The sequence below is a fragment of the Eptesicus fuscus genome, chromosome 14 (assembly GCF_027574615.1).
Source record: "Eptesicus fuscus isolate TK198812 chromosome 14, DD_ASM_mEF_20220401, whole genome shotgun sequence".
Lineage (NCBI taxonomy): Eukaryota > Metazoa > Chordata > Mammalia > Chiroptera > Vespertilionidae > Eptesicus > Eptesicus fuscus.
The window spans coordinates 35,933,566-35,952,689 of NC_072486.1; the positions used below are offsets into that span (position 1 = coordinate 35,933,566).

The 19,124-nt window shown below is 39.6% G+C and overlaps 1 protein-coding gene across 1 annotated transcript in view; it reads left to right on the plus strand.

Moving 5' to 3' along the window:
* The first annotated feature begins 442 nt into the window (after nucleotides 1-442).
* The window catches only part of SEMA3C (semaphorin 3C), a 165,445-nt gene continuing 146,763 nt past the window's right edge, over nucleotides 443-19,124 (plus strand). Inside the window, exons 1-2 of the mRNA XM_054726038.1 lie at nucleotides 443-795; nucleotides 2,771-2,910. Of these exons, the coding sequence (XP_054582013.1) occupies nucleotides 2,808-2,910 (103 nt within the window). The 5' untranslated portion in view covers nucleotides 443-795; nucleotides 2,771-2,807. The remainder of the gene's footprint in view (nucleotides 796-2,770; nucleotides 2,911-19,124) is intronic.

The following is a 19,124-nucleotide window of genomic DNA, read 5'->3' on the forward strand; positions in this document are numbered from 1 at the left end:
ACAAGGATACATGTCTGGGATGAAATTGTTGGACTGATTTTAGAACATTTGCCCCACGAAAAGGACAAGACGGACGCTCTTTTAAAGACGCATCTCTTTGCCTTAAAAGGATGCAGTGATCCTTCTCTGGTGGGGGAAAAAAAAAAAAGAAAAAGAAGGAAAAGAAAAAGACTGATTTGCACTTTGATAAGTATGGCCAGGCAACGCGGGTATGCCTTCCAGGAGTTGCTGGTAAACACAAAACCCTTGGAGCGCCCTAAGTTGCTGGTTCCACCGAGGACAGCGAAAGAGCGGAGTTGCTCTGCGGGTCCCCTAGCCCGCGGCCGCGCCTTCCTGCCTCCCGGGCCGCGCGATCTGGGGGCCGCCCCGCCCGCCCCGCCCTCCCGGCTCCTGGCCACCCGCCCGCGGCGCGCCCTGGGTGGGGCCTCGCGGCCGTGGGGATGCGGCCGGGCGCGCGGGGCTGCTGATGCGAGTCGGCCGGGCCGCGCGCCGGGGCAGCGGGAGCCGCGCGCCGCGTCGCTGTAATCGGACACCCGAGCGCTCGCCCCCCCGGCGCCGGGTCCGCTTTCCATTCACTCCCAGGCGCTGGATTGAGCGACGCGGAGCCCGGCTCCGGCTGCCACCGCACCGCAGCGCTGAGGATTCCTTTACCCAGCAACTCCGAGGACCGGGAAGAAAGGATCTCCCCGCCGGGTCGCCTCGGACCTGCGGGTCTTCTGGGGACAGGGCCGGAGACCCACGCGGGGCCAGCCCGGTAGCGCATTGCTTTTCCCGTGCTGCTCTCTTCTCCCCCCGGTAAGCGGGTTCCTGGGGCTTTTGGGGTCTGTGTATTGACTTTTCGCACAGCGCGGTGCTCAGAGTCTGCGTATTTTCTTAAGAACGTCCGCCGTGTGTCCGGGAACCGCCTCTCCTGCCGAGAGCCCGGCTGGAGTTGTTTCTTTAGGCGGTGACACCTGCGGGGCGTTCAAGTTGCACATTTCAGCGACTTCTAAGGCCACGTCGCTGGAGAGAGGACCTGAAGGAGTCTTGTTCGCACAGGCTGCTCGCGTTCCGATCAGAAGCGAAAATCAGCAGCCTGTCCAAGGGTCTGGGTGAAAGGGAAGAAGTTAGAAGATAGGGGGTGTGGGGCGTGGGGGAAGACACTTGCTTTGAGGCGCTTTTCTCTAGGTCAGGCTTGCAACCACATTGCGCTGTATCGTTGCTTCCTTTGACCTGTCATTTCATCTCCAGTGTTTGTTTTATTTTATTTTTTGCAATTTGTGGCAAGTGTCTCTTTGGGGGGGGGGGGGGGGGGGAGAGGGAGACATACCAGATAAAATCCTGATAATAGCCATGTGTAAAAATATGTAAATACTGTCAGCCTTCTTAATAAAGAGACAAAGGTTAGGCATATTGGTGGCTTTTTTTTTTTTTTTTCTTCCAGGGAACAAATGACTAAGGGAAAGTCACTCCATAAAATCAATTTTCTTCTAAGTCAATTTAGGGATGACAGGGTGAAGAGGTTGTGGAAGCAGGAAGAAACTTGTTTCTTTTGAAAATTACCAACGCAAACATCTCAAGGCTTTCCTCCGTCTGTGTGGGAAAAGAGGCGCACGGTTTTGTTTCTAACTCTCCTAACTTAGGTGCCACCTAGGAAATCAACTTATAATTTTCGTTTAAGAATGGCATGTTCGGTATAATTGTTCTTTTTTTTTTTCCCTTCTGCATGAATGAAGCAGTGTTTACAACTTGTAATGGCATGTTATGGAGTAAAATCAGTGATAAGATTTTAATTTTAAAAGCCACGTGATATTGAAGGTCAGAATGGTTGTGATCTATAAAAATTCATTCCTAGATTAAACTGCCTTGTCATTTCAGTATATAATTATGCTAGACCCCAAATAATGGGATACTTTTTACGGTCCTGAGATTATTTCACATGCTGTGACTACTGGAGCTTCTATAGATCTGTAGTTAACACGTTTCCTGGTCTTCCTTGTATTCAGACATTACTTAATAACATGTATCGATTTTATAGCTACAGTTCCAGATAGTACTTGTCTCTCTGATTTATCTATTGGAATGTTGACAGCCACTTTCTGGTTGATTTATATGAACTATGCGTTGAGGGAGAGATGGTTCACTAGATTGCTCAGCACTAGGTCATTGGTTTGAATTTGGCACCAGTCCAAGGTTACCTCATCTGCATCATTTAACAGCTGTGTGGTCATCAGTATAAAGTGGCCGATAACTGACTCAAATGATTTTAGTGATCAAGGATTGAGCACGTGTCAATCTATGCATAGAAACACCATTTCAGGTACAAGAGCTAATGAGTATGGAACGTTCATGTGGGATTTTTTTTATTTTTTATTTTACTACTACTGTATTTATGGTAGGAAGGGATGTTTTCATCCATTAACATCTATCCTATCGATACCATTCGCAAGTCATGTAAACATAATGTGATTTTTAGAGAGGAGATCACCTTTAAACATTGGTTTTCCTTTGGGAATCAGTCACTTTTCCCTGGCTGCTTTGTTCTTTACGTTTTGGAAGATGAGAGCTTCTCTTTCGCAAACACTGCCAAGACCAAGGGAATTGAATCCAAATTTTTTCACATCTAAGACGCACAGTCACAGCACCTCCTACTGTTGGCCTGACCATGAAAGTTCAGGAATGTCTTTTGTGAATAAGGTGCTCTGTCTAGATTGCTGGTTATGTTTGTGTGGGGGTGGGGGTGCTCCTAAAATGTGAAAGGAAATGTAAGAAACGTACCTCTTTTTTAAAGGTATTTCTCTTGGATGTTAACTTGAAAATCTGAAGAAATGGCATTCCAGGCAATCTGCATGTTGGTTGGAGCATTTGTTTGTTCTGCCTGTGTGAAAGGATCTTCTCAGCCCCAAGCAAGGGTTTATTTAACATTTGATGGTAAGCAAGTTGATAAATTCTCTGGGAAAATGTTATTTACCATTTGTTTTCTTATCCAGATTAAAAAAAAACTAAAGGCAGTAACGTAGTATTGAATATTGATTTAAAAAATATTTACGGGACTGGTTTTGGGATGACATGGCTATTTAAAAATTATTGGTGAATAGACAAAAGCCCTCTATTGCATTTGTTTCTGAAAATGCTTGAAGTGTATTCTGCCCCCTTTTAAATTTCTCCTGTGTTTGCATGTGCATGCACGGGGGCGATGGTGAAGAACTCAAAGCCTACAATCTCTGGTTTTAATATTCACCTGGTTTGGTTGAGAAACACTTCGTATGTACTAATCTTCATTAGCAGAAAGAACTATGAAGGTTCAATTATTGAAATTTTTCCTAATAAATTTTGAGCACTAGTCTTGAAACTGGTCTTTCTATATAATAATGTTTCTTCTATTTCCACAAGGGCTTCCTGAGTTTGGCAAAGTACCTAATTGTAAAGGAACTAAAGGAATAGTTCACAATATGCTTCTGATTGCTGTTGTGTACAGATGTTATCTTCAGGAGCTTAGGGAAATGAGTGTGACTTCAAATTTTCACACACATAAAAGTTGTAAGTCCTCTGAGGAATGGTTTGCCGAATGTACGCATGAGCTTTAATGTATATTGTTCAAAGGACTTACAGATGGATGACTCAGTCAGTCACATAACCCATAGTAATTGGACAGATGGGATAAGAAATGGATCAGGAATATCACCCTGCCACTCAGGCTTATTTATATTTTTATGGCTTCTTTCAGCTCTGTCTCTGCATAAACCTCAGCATCATTGGGCATATTTTCATTTTCATTTGATAAACAATATACTCTAAGACCTTCCTGTAACAGGATGTCTTTGAAACACTGGTATCTTGAATTTCAAGTAGCAGTATGACTGACACTTATGTCAAATGGCTCCCTACCTCCCTCCCCTCCCCTCCATTCCCTCTCCTCCCCTTCCCTCCCCTCCCCTCTCCCCCCATTCCCTCCCCTCCTCTCCCTTCCCTTCCCTTCTCACCAAAAGCTTTCTCCAAAGTTATCATAAGTCCTATAGGAGCCTTATGAACTCAGAGTGTGTAAGCTTCTAATTGCTTCCTTAGCTTCTAAGCCAGGCATTCCCCTTAAAACCCATGACTATCCAGTTAAGTTATGAAGGAAGGAAAACAGATCCTTTGAAGTGTCCTTCAAAAAAAAAAAAAAATTACTACTAAAGCATCTCATAGTCAGCTTACAACTTTTCTTCTAAATTAAGAGCTACCTAGTATGAAAAAAAAAAAGGCATTAAGGAGCAGTACAATTTCTCCCCTATTTTCTGTATTTCTCTCAGTATATAGGAAGATGGAGTGGTCCCACAGATTAGGTCTCTAAACCCGTTCTCTATATTTCATCAAAATTAATCCAACTTTGTTTAACTTGAACTTAATCCAGTTAGGTAAATATTAAAGATAAGTGTGTCACCAGAGATATTTCATCAAGTCTATATTTGAAGAGACAATTAAAATGTGTCTTTTAATGAAGTTTAAGAATGCAATCTTTTAAAACCAAACTTCATTGCTATGTAGGACAGGAACTGCTCTGTATACAGTGACTAGAAGTTATGATGGGTTTAAAAAATACTGCATCTCTAATATTGTAAGTGCTCCCAAACTCAAAACAGATCCTTGCAAAATAAGACTTACCTTCGTTTATAACATACTAGAGGCTTGGTGCATGAATTTGTGCATGGGTGGGGTCCCTCGGCATAGTCTGCGGGGATTAAGCTGAAACTGGCAGTCCAACGGTGCCTGCCACTCCTGCCTGTCGCTCCTGCTCATCCTGGCCCCGCTGCGCCTGCCGCAGACTTGTGCCCAGTCAGTCCTGATCGGGAGAGGCTTGTGCCACCGCAGCGGCACTCACCAGCCGTGTGCGCCCGTCCCAAAGGGGGTGGGAGGGGGGCTGGGATGCGATCGGCCCTCTGGGCAGGTGGTGGGATGCCCTTGCTGACCTGGGATCCAGATCCGTCCCACTGATGTTCTCGTTGGTTGTTGGGAGCCACCTGGCAGCCGCTTTTATATTGTTTCTTCCTTGAGGAGCATCTAGGGAGGGGAAGCGGCCGCGGTGCCTGAGGCCGACTTCCAGGAGGCTAGCAGTGCTACCAGGATCATGCAGGCATCACCGGTCCGTTGGTGCCTGGCCTGTTCTCAGTAGACCTGTAGGACTACTGAGGGAGGGAGTGGTCCACTGGGACAGGTCTGTCAGCTGAGCAGCACTCCTGCTGTGGGTGAGCACTGACCACGAGGGGGCAGCTGCTGTGTTGAGCGTCTGTCCCCTGGTGATCAGTGCACATTATAGCGATCCGTCATTCAGTTGTTCAGTTGCTTAGGCTTTTATATATATAGACTAGAGGCCTGTTGCACGAAGATTCATGCAATAGGCTTTCCTTCCCCAGGCTGCTGGCACCGGTTTTCCTCCGGCACCCGGGACCCAGGCCTTCACTCTGGCTGCCACCTTCCGTCCTTGTTCTGGCCAGAGCCTTCAGTCTTTGCTCCGAACGGAGCGCCACTCCTGTAGCTCCCTCTGTCCCCTGCCCTCCCCCTCAGAGCAGGCGTCCTGCCCCGCCTGGCAGCTCTGCACCTGCATGCGTGCTGCCCAGAGGCCCGGAGCAGCTGGGGGGCAGGGCTGCCGCCATATTTGTCGGTTAATTTGCATACTCACTCCTGATTGGCTGGTGGGTGTCACAAAGCGACAGTTTGCATATTTCTCTTTTATTAGTGTAGATGTAGAATACAATAAGCTATCGATCTGAAAGATTTATAATTCTTGATATTTTATTCTTCCCAAGAGCCTTTTTTTTAAAAAATTATCTTTATTGCCCTGGCTGGTTTGGCTCAGTGGTCAGAGTGTTGGCCCACAGATGGAAGAGTCACGGATTCCATTCCCAGTCAAGGGCACATACCTCAGTTGCAGATTCAATCCATGGCCAGGTCAGGGGAGTGAGCGGGAGGCAACCAGTCAATGTGTCTCTCTCAGGTTGATCTTTCTATTTCTCTCTCTCCTCTCTCTGTCTCTCCCACTCCCCCGTCCATTCCACTCTCTCTAAAAATCAATGGAAAAAATATCCACATTCCTTAGGTGAGGATTAAAAAATTATCTTTATTGTTGAAAGTATTACAGATGTCCCCTTTTTCCCCCCCCCCCATAGACACCCTCCACCCCTCACCTGTCCCCTCCCCAGGCCCACTGCATTATATTATCTGTCCATGGGCTATGCATAGATAATTCATTGGTTAATCTCTTCATATAGCCCCTCCCTCTTCCCTTTGAAATACTTCAGTCTGTTGCATGCTTCAATGCCTGGATCTTTTTTGTTCATCAGTTTGTTTTGTTCACTTGATTCCACATACAAGTGAGATCATGTGATACTTATCTTTCTCTGACTGACTTATTTCACATAGCATAATACTCTGCAATAGTCTTAATAGGAAATAATCATAGAGATAAAATATCACAATTTAGAGACTATTTTAAAGCGATATATCAACAAGGAAATTCCATAATTTCTAAATTAAGTACAAAAAACTCCTAAGTTAGACTATATATTAGGCAAAGTATCATAGGAAAAGTAGCTTGGGCAAAAAAAAAAAAAAAAAAAAGTTAAAATGTTTAAATTTTAATCATAAATTTATAGGTATTTTCTCAAGAGATTTGATAGGCCCTAACCGGTTTGGCTCAGTGGATAGAGCGTCAGCCTGCGGACTGAAGGGCCCTGGGTTCGATTCTGGTCAGGGGCATGTACCTTGGTTGCAGGCACATCCTCAGTGGGGGGTGTGCAGGAGGCAGCTGATTGATGTTTCTCTCTCATCGATGTTTCTAACTCTCTATCCCTCTCCCTTTCTCTCTGTAAAAAAAATCAATAAAATATATATATATTTTTAAAAAAAGAAGAGATTTGATAGTATACCTGCTTGAGATACCTGTTCCAAATTTCTTATTAAAGTTTGTCATTGATTTTATGATGGCTTATCTGAGTAGGTTACTAAATTTCTTCCAAAGTAGTTTAGTCTTGACATCAAAATTTAAAAATTTGTGCAGGGTTGACATAAATCTGCTTATAGTTGTGAGTAAACCAAATAAAGAGTTTATTCTTGCATTATTATTTTTCAATTATTGTATTGTTTTCCATATGAACAACTATAAATCTACTTTTGCCCCACCTTCTATATGAGCATATGTTAATTTAAATACATACAGATATATACTTTATTTCATTTATTTCATATTTCAAAATTTCTATAACTACTTTGCAACCAAAAATCAGGACTTGGAAGATGCTTTTGAGGAAATTTAAGTAATTTCAAGTTACATCTGGCAGAGGTCTTTTGCATCTTTATAGTTTCTCATAATTACATTGGCTCCTGGCTCTTTTGTCTTGAAATCTTCACTGTAACTTGATCCTCTGCCTGTCTCTTTCTGGGGAGACCTTTAGGAGAATCCTCTCAGTCTTGTCTTATTTATAGTCAAATGATGAATCACAGTTGATTTAAAGGTATAAGAAACAAGAGATTCTTTCTCCCATCCAAGTTCCAGCCCTTCTGCTCGTGGTGGAATGATGGACTGATAACATTTAAGAAACGATTTACAGATTTGCCATCTCTATTGATCTAGCGCAAGGTCAACCAGATGGTCATCAGTCCTATGGGAGAATGTACTTCAGATGTTATTAATTAGTTACATTTGTGCTAGCTAAACCTTGCATGTTAAGAGAACTTACTCCTAGAAGATATTACATTGTGTAATTTTTATAATTCTCATTTTATAATTCTCAGTGCCACATAGCTTTTTGAATGAATATATAGTTAATGCAACTGTTTTTTAAGTTGAATAATAGTGGAAAAGCAATTCAATAGTTTAACAGATTTGTATTTCATAACATTATTGCCACTGTATTCCTCTTCACCCCCCCCCCAGATAAACTATAAAGGTCATATGGAAAGGTAAGGATACATATGTACAATAGACAAAAATTGTTTTGATTGTTAATATAAAAAGAGAAAGCATTGCATTTATCCAGTAGAGATTTTAGCATGTAGTATTTTATAAAATCAGGAGTAAGTACAAAATAATTTGATAAAAAGTATCAGTTTCATGTAATTTTAAGAGAAGGTTCTGAGCTTCAGAAAAATGGAATTTTTTTTACATTTTTATATATAAAATATGATTACTGAGTTAATTATATTAAATGTTATTCCTATTTAAAAATTAGATAATTTATTATAATAAGATTACTTTTTTAGCTAGCAATGCTGATTGTGAATCTAAGATATTCAATTTACTGACATAAAGTTATTCACATTATATTATTATCCTCACTATGTCTGTAGGATCTGTAGTAATTTTTTTTTATTTCATTTCCGATATTGATGATGTATGTCTGCTTCCTTTATGCTCTGACTGATCTGTATAGAGATCAATTTTTCTATTTTATTGATCTCTTTAAATAATCAACTTTTTTGTCTATTATTTTTCTGTTTAACCTTTTTTATTTATGCTCCAAAATTTAATTATCTTATTTCTTCTTGCTTTATGTATAATTTGTTCTTTTATAACTACTTAGCATGGACTGTTAAATTACTGATTTGAGAAGTTTTCCCTGATACAACCAGTTATGGAGGTATGGTACAAATTTCCCTTGAAATACTGCTTTAGCAGTGCCCCACATATTTTGATGGAATGTGTTGTGATTTTCAGTCAGTTCAATATGTCTTCTAATTCCTCTGTTATGTTTTCTTTTACCCATGGGTTATTTAGAAATATTTTGTACAATTTATAAATATTTAGATATTTTTGTATATCTCTCTTATAGATTTTTGCTTTAACTCCTTGTTGTCAATGAGCATACATCATGTGTTTTTAATTATTTAAACTCATTATAGTCTACATAGAAAAGAATATGTATCCTGCTTTTGCCACATAGTTTTCTATTAATACCAATTAGATTCAATCAGTTGATGGATTTCTATACCCTTTCTGATTTTTGGTCTAGTTGTTCATTCAATTAGTGACAGAAGAAGTTGAACTCTCCAACTATAGTTACGGATTTGTCTATTTCTCTTTTTCAGTTCTGTCAGTTTTTGATTCATGTTTTTGACTTTTTGTTGTTAGGTACTGACATATTTAGAAGTGTTATGCCTCCTGATGAATTGAACTCTTTTTATTATGAAATATCTCTGATTATTACTGGTAATAATCCTTATTCTGAAATGTATTTTGTATGTACGTAATGCTTTTATATTTTTTGATTAATGAAAAATAACACCAAAATTTTAGCTATAATAAAGTGTGGAAATGTTTACCATGATTAGACTGGCCTCTACAACATATTTTAATTAAAATATTAGGAAATATATTTAAATAGACATTTTTGATATGCATAAACGTATGAATGTGTGATTGGCATTGTGGCATAGTGAGAACAGCATTTACATAGAAACCAAACTATCATGGTTTTTAATCTTTGATTATTCACTAATTAATTCTGAAACTTTAGCAGGACCTCAGTTTCCTGACCAGTTAAAAAAACTGGGACAAAGTTATTTCTTATATCCCTTGTTGCCCTGTAATTATGTGATATTTAAGTTTAGTTTTATTTTATAAATATCACCTCCTTCAAGAAAGTCTTATATAGTAACCTCTTTAATGGTTTCAATAATATTTTATGTAAATGACCTGGGCAAGGGGAAGAACAAAACTAAACAAACAATTTTCAAAAAATCAGGGATATTGGAATCATACAAAACTGGTTTTAAATCATGATTGTCTGTTACTTCTGGGCATGCTACATTTGGGTAATTATTTTATCTCCCTAATCCAGAATTTTATAATCTGTAAAATGGTTAATAACACATGTTTCATATAACTATTTTGAAAATTAAATGAATTAAGCTTGTAAAGGGTGTTGGGTAGTATACATACTACATCCCATTACAATACAGTACAGGGAGGCTTACATTAAAGTTAGTATTTATAAATTCCTTTAGGGCAGAAATATGATCTTCATTACTAACCCTCCACTTAGCATAGAGACTGTGATATATTGCTCAGTAAATGTTGAATTAACATAAATTTTGATACCCCTTACTGCTACATCTCCCAACCAATAGAGCATTGATACACTGCAACCACCCTTTAGTGAATTTTGGATAATTTAAAACAATGACATGTAGCGGGGAGAATGCAATAGAAATTGATTTCTTTATCATAGCATTAAAATATACAAAGCATGAGAGGAATTTTTGAAGATTCTATTTTTTTAAAGTCCAATTTTTTATGATAAGCTTGAACTTAATAAGAACTTAGTCTACTCAGTTTACTTCTAATGATCGTCATGGCATAGTGAGTGGCTAGAAATTGGATCATTCAAATCAGAAAGGGGGGGCATGTGGGATAATTTCTAATCGATTTCTGTACTATGAAATGAAATATATCTGTGTAAATATATCCATAGGAAGATATAAATAAAAAATATAATTATATCCATATAAATACCAAATGACAATCATATACTATGCTTAAAGCAGTGGCTGTTAAATAGTATATCAAATTTTTTCCATACTTTTGATGAGCAAATTGAAATTTATTCAGGAATGTTTGCTGTCTGGAATACGTTGTGTGTGAAGAAATTAATAGACCTTACATTCAATACTTAATTGAGATTTAATTACTGGATTTATTAATCTCTTGTACGGTAATGAGGATATGTATTCTTAAGTTACTGAAATAGCAACATTTCTTCCCTTCTTGTTTTAAGAAAGTCAGCTTATCCAAAATTACACAGTAGCTCCACCTCTATTAACAAAGAAGCAATAATTCAGTCATATGGATGTTTGTCTTCCCAGTACAAATCTCTGAGTCATCAGGCTTACTTTTTAAAGTAATCCTGATGGATACAGGATTATCACTTTTATATGTTTTTAGGTCTAGAAAGATAATATCTGGAGATAAAGAAGTAGGATAAAGGTGATGTGCACTCAGTATCCCATAGGCTTCAGAAAGCCCAAATGAATATTATTTTACAGAAAGGGAAGTCTGGGTACACTAGAGTTTTTCTTTTGTTTCAAAACTCGTATGAGTTATTATCTGACTGGCGTGGCTCGGGGGTTGAGCATTGATCTATGATCCTGAAGGTCATGGTTTGATTCCCAGTCAGGAAACATGCCTGGGTTGTGGGCTCAATCCCCAGTGTGGGGCAAGCAGGATGACAGCCGATCAGTTATTCTCTCTCATCATTGATGTTTCCATCTCTCCTTCTCCTTTCCTCTTGAAATCAATAAAAATATATTTAAAAAAACACAAATAAAAATTCTGATGAGTTGTTAAGGTGTCCCTGGAAATTTCTTAAAGCATTTATAAAGCTTTGGGAGCTCAAATTTATTGATAGTTAAATGGATGGCAGAAAGTCAGTCATTTGTCACTATTAATTCTTTGCTTGTATTCACTAGAACAGTAAAGATGTCCTACTACTAAACTGTCCCTCATCCTTTGAAGCCTGTGAATCATTGCCTAAAACTCAAAGGGTTAAAACTTCATAAAGGAGCTCCTATTTGGATACATTTTTCTTAGTTTATTTTGGCCAATTTTCCAGCTCCAGTTTGAGTTTTACATTTACATTTGCATGTGCATGACAGTGCTTTAAAAACATAAAAATGTCACTGTGCATTGTATTGGGCAACAAGTATATAGGTGTAGAGCCTTATAAGTTCTTTCAGTTATTTACTTAGTGATTTTTTTTTTGCCTTCTTTCAGTGCTGAATTTTTATTAATAAAGTTATAAATGTCTCCAAGTCATTGACATATAAATGAAAGAGGATGGAATTTTACAAAGCATCTTTTATCGTCTATATCTGCCTCATTTGACAAGAAGCTTAGTTAATTAAACGGTAAATAAAAGGACCCCTGTGAACTGGTGAGCTAAACCCAAAAGCTGATGAATTGTCATTGGACAATAAACTCAAAATAATAAATTGCCTCTTTATGAACTCTGGTAGCATTAACCTTTCAAGGCACATTTGTTGAGAACAGTTTGTCTTATGGTCGCCCAAGAGATGAAAATAAAGCCAATTGTTCTTGATTTCTCCATTCATCTTGGAGAAAGCTCACTCTGGTTGTACTGAATCTTCTGAAATATTTAGTTCTTGGGAAAACTTGTGTTACTGCAGTTTCTTTTAAATCCCTTTCTGATGGTCACAGTTAAATGATAATTAAACATCTTAAATAGCACCTGCATGTTTTGAAAAACCCAAACTCAGTAAGGAGTACTGTGTAATAATAGGCTTTGCGTTTTTCCCTGGTGATAGTGTCTTTGAAATCAGGAAGGAACAGATGAATTCAAGGGCGCATTGGGCAGTATTCAACCATAAAGGGTCTGAAGTAGAGTAGCACTAAATTTGTGATGTAAAGAGCAAATTAAAACTGTTATGTTATCCTACCTAATAATAGACAAATATGCAAATTGACCGTACCTTCGCTATGCCCACGATTGGCCAGGAGGCGTGGGGGGGGCGGGACTCGGGGTGGCCGGGGTGGCTGATTGGGCCAGCAGGACGCTGAGCTTGCATCACCAGCGGTGGCTCGAGCTCAGCGTCTGCGCCATGGCTGTGCTGCGGCACAGAAGGGGTCTCTGGGGCAGCGAGCTCACGTCCCACCGCGGACCATCAAAAGCGTGGGAGCTGGGTGCCTGTCCACTCAGGTACCAGGCCTTTTAGAAGCCTTCGCCACGCTGGAGGCTTCTGAAAGGCCTGGTGCACCAGCGGACAGGCACCCAGCTCCCCCGTGATCGAAAGTGAAAGCGTGTAGGGGACCCTATATGTGCATGATTCAATCATGCACTGGGCCTCTAGTAAAATATAATGGGAATAGAAGATGAGAAAAAATTGCCAAGAGATTTCATATGTTTATTTTCCCCTATCCTATCTAATAAAGAGGGAATATGCTAATTGATCCTCACGCCATCACAAAGATGGCAGTGCCCACAGCCAATAAGGAGAGAATATGCTAAATGACTGCCCCGCCCTCAAAGATGGCGGTGCCCACAGCCAATAAGGAGGTAATATGCTAATTGATTGCCATGCCCTCCGGAGTCCCCTAGCCCCCCAGCCACCTAGGGCTGGCCCGAGGTGCAGGCAAGCCTTGGCTGTTGGCTGCCCAGCTGCCCAGGGCCTGCCCGAGGCTCAGGTAACCAGGGCCAACCGAGGCTTGCGCTGCTGGCAGTGGCAGCAGCAGAGGTGTGATGGGGCATCACCTTCCCCTGATCGCTGGGTTGCCTCCCACCCCTGAGGTCTCCCGGACTGTGAGAGGGGGCAGGCTGGGCTGAGGGACACCCCCTCCAGTGCATGAATTTTCATGCACTGGGCCTCTAGTAATATATATTTATGTAGGACTCTACTACTCAAAATAAAACAAAATCTCTTTCATAGCCTTAAATTGAAGGAGGGAAGTTTTAAGTAGTACAAAGAAAGTCTCATGGGAAATATTAGGGTAGAATGTGTTATAATGATACCCTGCGGATCTCTCTCTTTTTAAGATTTTTAGAAAAAAGTGAGAAACCGTGTCATAAAAAAAGTAATTCTTGTCCTCAGTGAATTTTCTCATATTCTAATAAGCTTAATTGCGTTGCCAAAAGATGATGTTGTGATGTTAAGTCATTTCTAAAGGTATGAGGGTCCTGCAATTGAGAACAGAAAAGGGAAGCTTCAGCAATCTGAAATCAGAAGAGTGCGTTTGTGTACTGCACTTATTCAGTCATCCAATCAAGGCAATTTCATGAACATATGTGTCATATTTCATGATTATCCATAGATAAGGGTGAACATTTATGGTCAGACAATTGGCTGTGAGAACCAGCTGCAACTACAGTGGGAGAGCTGCTATGCAGGAGACACCCCTATGGAGCAGGACTTGTTTCAGTGGGGCTTTGGTGCTCACTGAGTCTGCCCCTTGAGTGTGTTGCTTATGGACCTGTAGAGTTGTAATCTGGTTTGATCTGACGTTGACCACTAGGTACACTGGCTCTTGGGTTTCCAGAGAGGTGCAGCGTCAGCCCCTCCCTTGGGCCACCCAGCAGGAGCTACAGAGAGATCTGCAGATTCCTCCTCTTTGTATCAGGTTTGGAAGTGCCTAGGCGAGGCCCAGCTGTGAAGCAAGGCAGGCTGGTGCCGGTGCTGGATCTTGGGCCTTTTATTGATAGGTTTGGGGCTCCCTAACCCAGCTGCAGCTTGTTTGAGAGATTTTAGCCTGAGCAAGTACAGGCCATTCATATGCAAAAGCCTCTGCACACAGCTGGGGTGTGGTTATAATTGGATGGGTCAGGTCTTAGGGAGTCACCAGGGCTGGGGTGTGGTTATAAATTGGATTGGGCAGGTCTTAGGGAATCACCAGGGCGGAGCAAACAGAAATGGCTGCCATTCAGCCCTGCTACCAGGGAGGTTCTAGTGCAGGAACAATGATCCCTGCAAGCACCTCCATCTGGGAGAAAGCCAACCCCAAGTTCCTGCCCCAATGCCAGACAATCCAGTTCCTCCTGGTATGTGTCTGTGTTCCCCAAAGCCTTGCCCTGGTGCTAGAGCTCAGAGGAAGCAGGAACTTGTAAGTTCAGTTCGTGGTGCCAGCCTTTTAAGAGGAGCAGCTGGGTCTCCAGTAGCCTCTGTGTCACTGAGCCCCAATCTGCACTGGTTTTTACAGCCCATAGTTCTTACTGCCCATAGGGACTTCTTTTCCCAGCTCTGGGACTCAGGGCTGGGGGTCTGGTCTGGGGCTGGGACCCCTTGCTCCTCTGGGCAGCCTCTGCAGAGAAGATCTCCCTCCCAGTTAAAAAGCGGCCCACCTGGGTGCCGGACCTCCGTGCCTCCGCACCTCCTACCAGTCTCAGTGTGCTTTCTTCTTTACTTCTCTACTTGTAGGGCTTCCATTCAGCCAGCTTTCCACGGTTCTGGATGATGGTTGTTCTGTATTTTAGTTGTAATTTTGATGTGGTAGTGGGAGGTGGCAAGTATAGGCTTTTGCCTATGCCACCATCTTGGTTCTCTGGACTATGTTTAGTTAGTTGCTATAGGTTTGGCTATGGGAACAGGACTGAGCTCAAACAAAGGGTAACTATAGAAAAATATATTTTTCTCTCTCCTCACCTCTGTGCAAATTTGTCAGGGTGTGTTTCTATAAGTTCAATATAGCCTACACTTTCTCTTAAAAAAAGTGATTCAAGTATGCTTTATTTTCTTTCTTTTTTTTTTTTATGGACACCATTGCAGCATGAACTAAATATACACTGAGACACACTCACTTTTTCCTTTTCCTACACACCTTTTATGTAATGAGTATTAAAAAAAACTATCATTTTTGTTTTAGTTACATGACTGTCAAATAATAAAAGTATTGAGAAAAAGAGCAGCAAGCCTTGGGCAAATTCCAGCACTTCTTTGCCGTCTGCATTTTCTGTTATGTGTTACTGAAGACCTCTGTTGTTAACGAAAACAAATTGAAAAGCAAGGAACAGAAAGGTTAGACGTTTTCTAACACTGAGTATGACTTGGCAAGCAGAACACATAAAAGGCAGAGCAAAGTGCTAAGCCATGTGCTATTTTAGGGCAGCACTAGCCATGAAACAATGTGCTGAGCTGTAAAAGATGGCAAGGAGAGCCTACATTTCCAAGATGTGTGCTTTCCTTTCAAACCTCCCTCATTCCGTGGAAATTAAGTGCCTTGAGCACTTAATATTGATGTTACTTCTATGGAGTGCTTTTTACGTTTTTTGAGAAATTCCACCTGATAACTCATTTATTACAGAACGCCTATGAAGTAGGTAGGCATGGAGGCCCAGGGGTGCTAAGTGTCTTGGCTAAGGACATACAGCTTGAGGGTGGCAGAGACAAGACTGGAAGAGGGAAATGGATAAGAAGAGGAAAATTAATTATGGAATATGTTTGTAGGGAGTCAGATATCTCCTGAAAATGCATTTTACAATATCTGCAGAAATGTTAGGCCATTAATATGAATATTAACAAGTTTGCTTTCCGAAGTATGCTCAACAGCATAGCTTAAACATACCTTAACTTTTTAATTAACTTCTTATTTTTTTAGCAATAATTTATGGATTTTTATATATCAAACTTTAAATATATTTAACACCACATTAGAAATGCCTCTAAATTCTCTTTGAAAAGATTGAGATAATTCATAAATACCAGAAATTTATATTTTTACTTGTCGCTAATTCATGTAAATTAGTGAACATATTTTCCCAAGTTATTGCTCTTATAATTAAGCTTTCCATTTGATGTGGAATGTATATCAGGATCCCATTTTCCTCTTTGTCAATTCCTAGAATTAAGTATTCTACTCTGCTCATTTATGTATTGCCTTAGAAGGAAAACACCATTAAAATAATCTTATGTTCTAATTTGAAGTAATGTCAGTAAAAGTGCCTAATATTCTTGCCTTTCTCAACTTTACAACTTACCAGCATTTAAGAGTATTGACAATAAAAGTATTGTCACCAAGAGATATTCTAGCTAATTAATTCCTAAATTATCACCTTACTAAAACTATTTTTCTTATAAAAAATGAGCAGGTACTAGACTTTGATTATAAGATTGCTCGTATTTAATCTTATATATAATGTGATGGCTATTGTCAAGTCTCTAGTCTTGGAATTGATAGACCAAAGGAGTCAAAGCAGTATAGTTTTACAGAAGATAATTGCTATTTCATTAAGAAGAGGATGGGGCTACTTATTTCACAAAAATAAATTCTTGAGTCTCTGTAGTAGCAATAGCACTAAAGAAGCAGTTGCTAAATTCTTTCATGAAAAACATATCATTTCCTCAGTATAGAATTTCACTTGCTAAAGACAGAATTAGGGAAAGGGGATATATAACTGATAAAAATAAATGCCCTATCCATACACACATACATACACACACACATACATACACATACTCTATGAGTAAGACCCATTATATTTCAATACAAATTCAGTCTTTCCTAGGTGTCCACTGTCTTATAAGTGCATATAACAGAAACTGAGAAGTCAGCAAAAAAAAAAAAAAAAGCTATTGTGTTTTTGGTATTATTTATGCTTTCTTACTTTAAAGTTTCAAATACCACCAATTTATAATTATATGATAATTAGCTTCTCAAACACTTTAGTTACAGTAATACTTAAAAGGTTACTGTAACACTCAGGCGTACAGTAACAGCTCGGAGCAGAACAGGAAACTCGGATGATTTATGTATTTGATTGAGCCTTGCCTCCCTCCCATTACTGATGGCTAGTAATAGTGAGAACAGAATGACTTGCTGAAAACTACCCAATCAGAAGGAGGTAATCCATTTTTAGTACAGATAACAGGCGAATAATATGTAAAGGAATTGTAAATAAATACCTAAATTTATTTCACTACTCTTACTTCTTTTAAAGCCAGTGAAGTCTTGAAACCCAAGATGCCACACTGTTACTATAGTTAGCAGCAATTGGAAGTCCCAATTATAGCATAGGAAACACAATCTCCCATTATAGGCTTCTGTTTCCTGAAATCTTCATTTCACAAAATTTAGATTAGGAAAGTCCTTTCCTCTTTCGCAAATAGACACAACTGTACAAACTGTGCGTGAGTACAGCACGTTGGCACTTTATTCATTACTGAAACTGGCTAACACCACGGGTCTGAAGATTTTAAGACAGCACTAGCCAAATGGGAAACAGAGTAAGGGGAGCAAACACCCTCCTATTCCTGACCTTGCTTAGTTGGGTCAGGTAGAAGGGGTACATGTGTCCATGACTTCTTTTAAATGATAGAGACGATTGTACGTAAAAACACCATTCCAACCGAGCTGTCATTCTTAACCCAAGGACCTACTGTTTAATGAGGGAGTGAAGAGTTACAAAGTGATTATAAAATCGGCTTACATAAAATAAATGAGTTTATTGAATTTTATTTTGGAATTAGAGTTATGTCTATATCTATACAAATCATGTTTATAGACTAGATTGACAACTTTTAATGAAGATACTTAAGATGATGGGCAGGCAAGTAGTCGTTTTGATAATAAGATGTGGTGATCATTTTAGTGCTCCTTTTATAAACTTTCCAACCTCTTTAAATATACACTAGTAGTCATAATTCAAGCAAAAACAAAACCTCCTGACTTAAATTATGCCTTGATTTGAAAAGACCTATTGAATAATTTATTTTGCCTTGGTTGCCAAAAAGAGCTTTACGCATTCTTTAAACATTATTAACCTAGTTCTGTTATCACACCTAAATGTTATTATTTAACAACCATGCAGAAAATGGGAAGCGATTGGAGTCTCTATTATGTACAAACCTGGGTTTAAATAGAAGCAGTCTTTCTGGCATTAAAACTTCCAACTTTTGTTAGTCTATTCAGCTGGATTATCGCTCCTTAAATTCAGACTCAGGGATTTTTATTTTTTTTTTCCTTTTCCCTGAATAGTAATACTCAGAACATTCCAAGAGACCAGAACATTAAGCTGGACTAAGACAATGAGTGTATTATCGTCACCTAAAGAGCATTTTGAATTTTATTAGAAGAAACCGATTAAGATGTTCTTTTCAAGCAAGGGGCTTGGCATGGCTTCAGGAAGTTACTTTCCTAGTCAGGCAGGGGTTTAGCTGGCACAAAGAGCAGGTCTTTCGTTTAGCATCTTGACTGCTTCAATGCAAATGCAACTGGGATTTTTTTTTTTTCTTTAAGCTGATTCTCTTAAAAGCCATGCTTCCTGCCACTGTTCAACATAATTGCATCAATTCCATTTTCCATTAGTACTCAGAACCTGCTGATAATGACTGGAGTTTAAAACCTTTGTGTGAAAATACAATTATGCATACTTTTTTCAGGGGTTTCTGATAATGCAGATGTAGTATATAGTTGTATTTTTTTATTTTGATATCTAAAGTAGGTCAAGCAAAGATATCTTTACGCTAGTATGCTAAATTTTGGTTATTTGATCAATTATATCAACTACAGTGGTACAAGCGATTTTCTGTTACATTCAATGGGCTATATTTTGTTGAAGAAAAAGCACATGTCACTTTACTGCAGAATAATGACATATTCTGACTTCAGGTGAAAGGAAGTGATTGCTTCTGTCCTTCCTCATTATATCTGTAATAGCTATGTCTCTTCC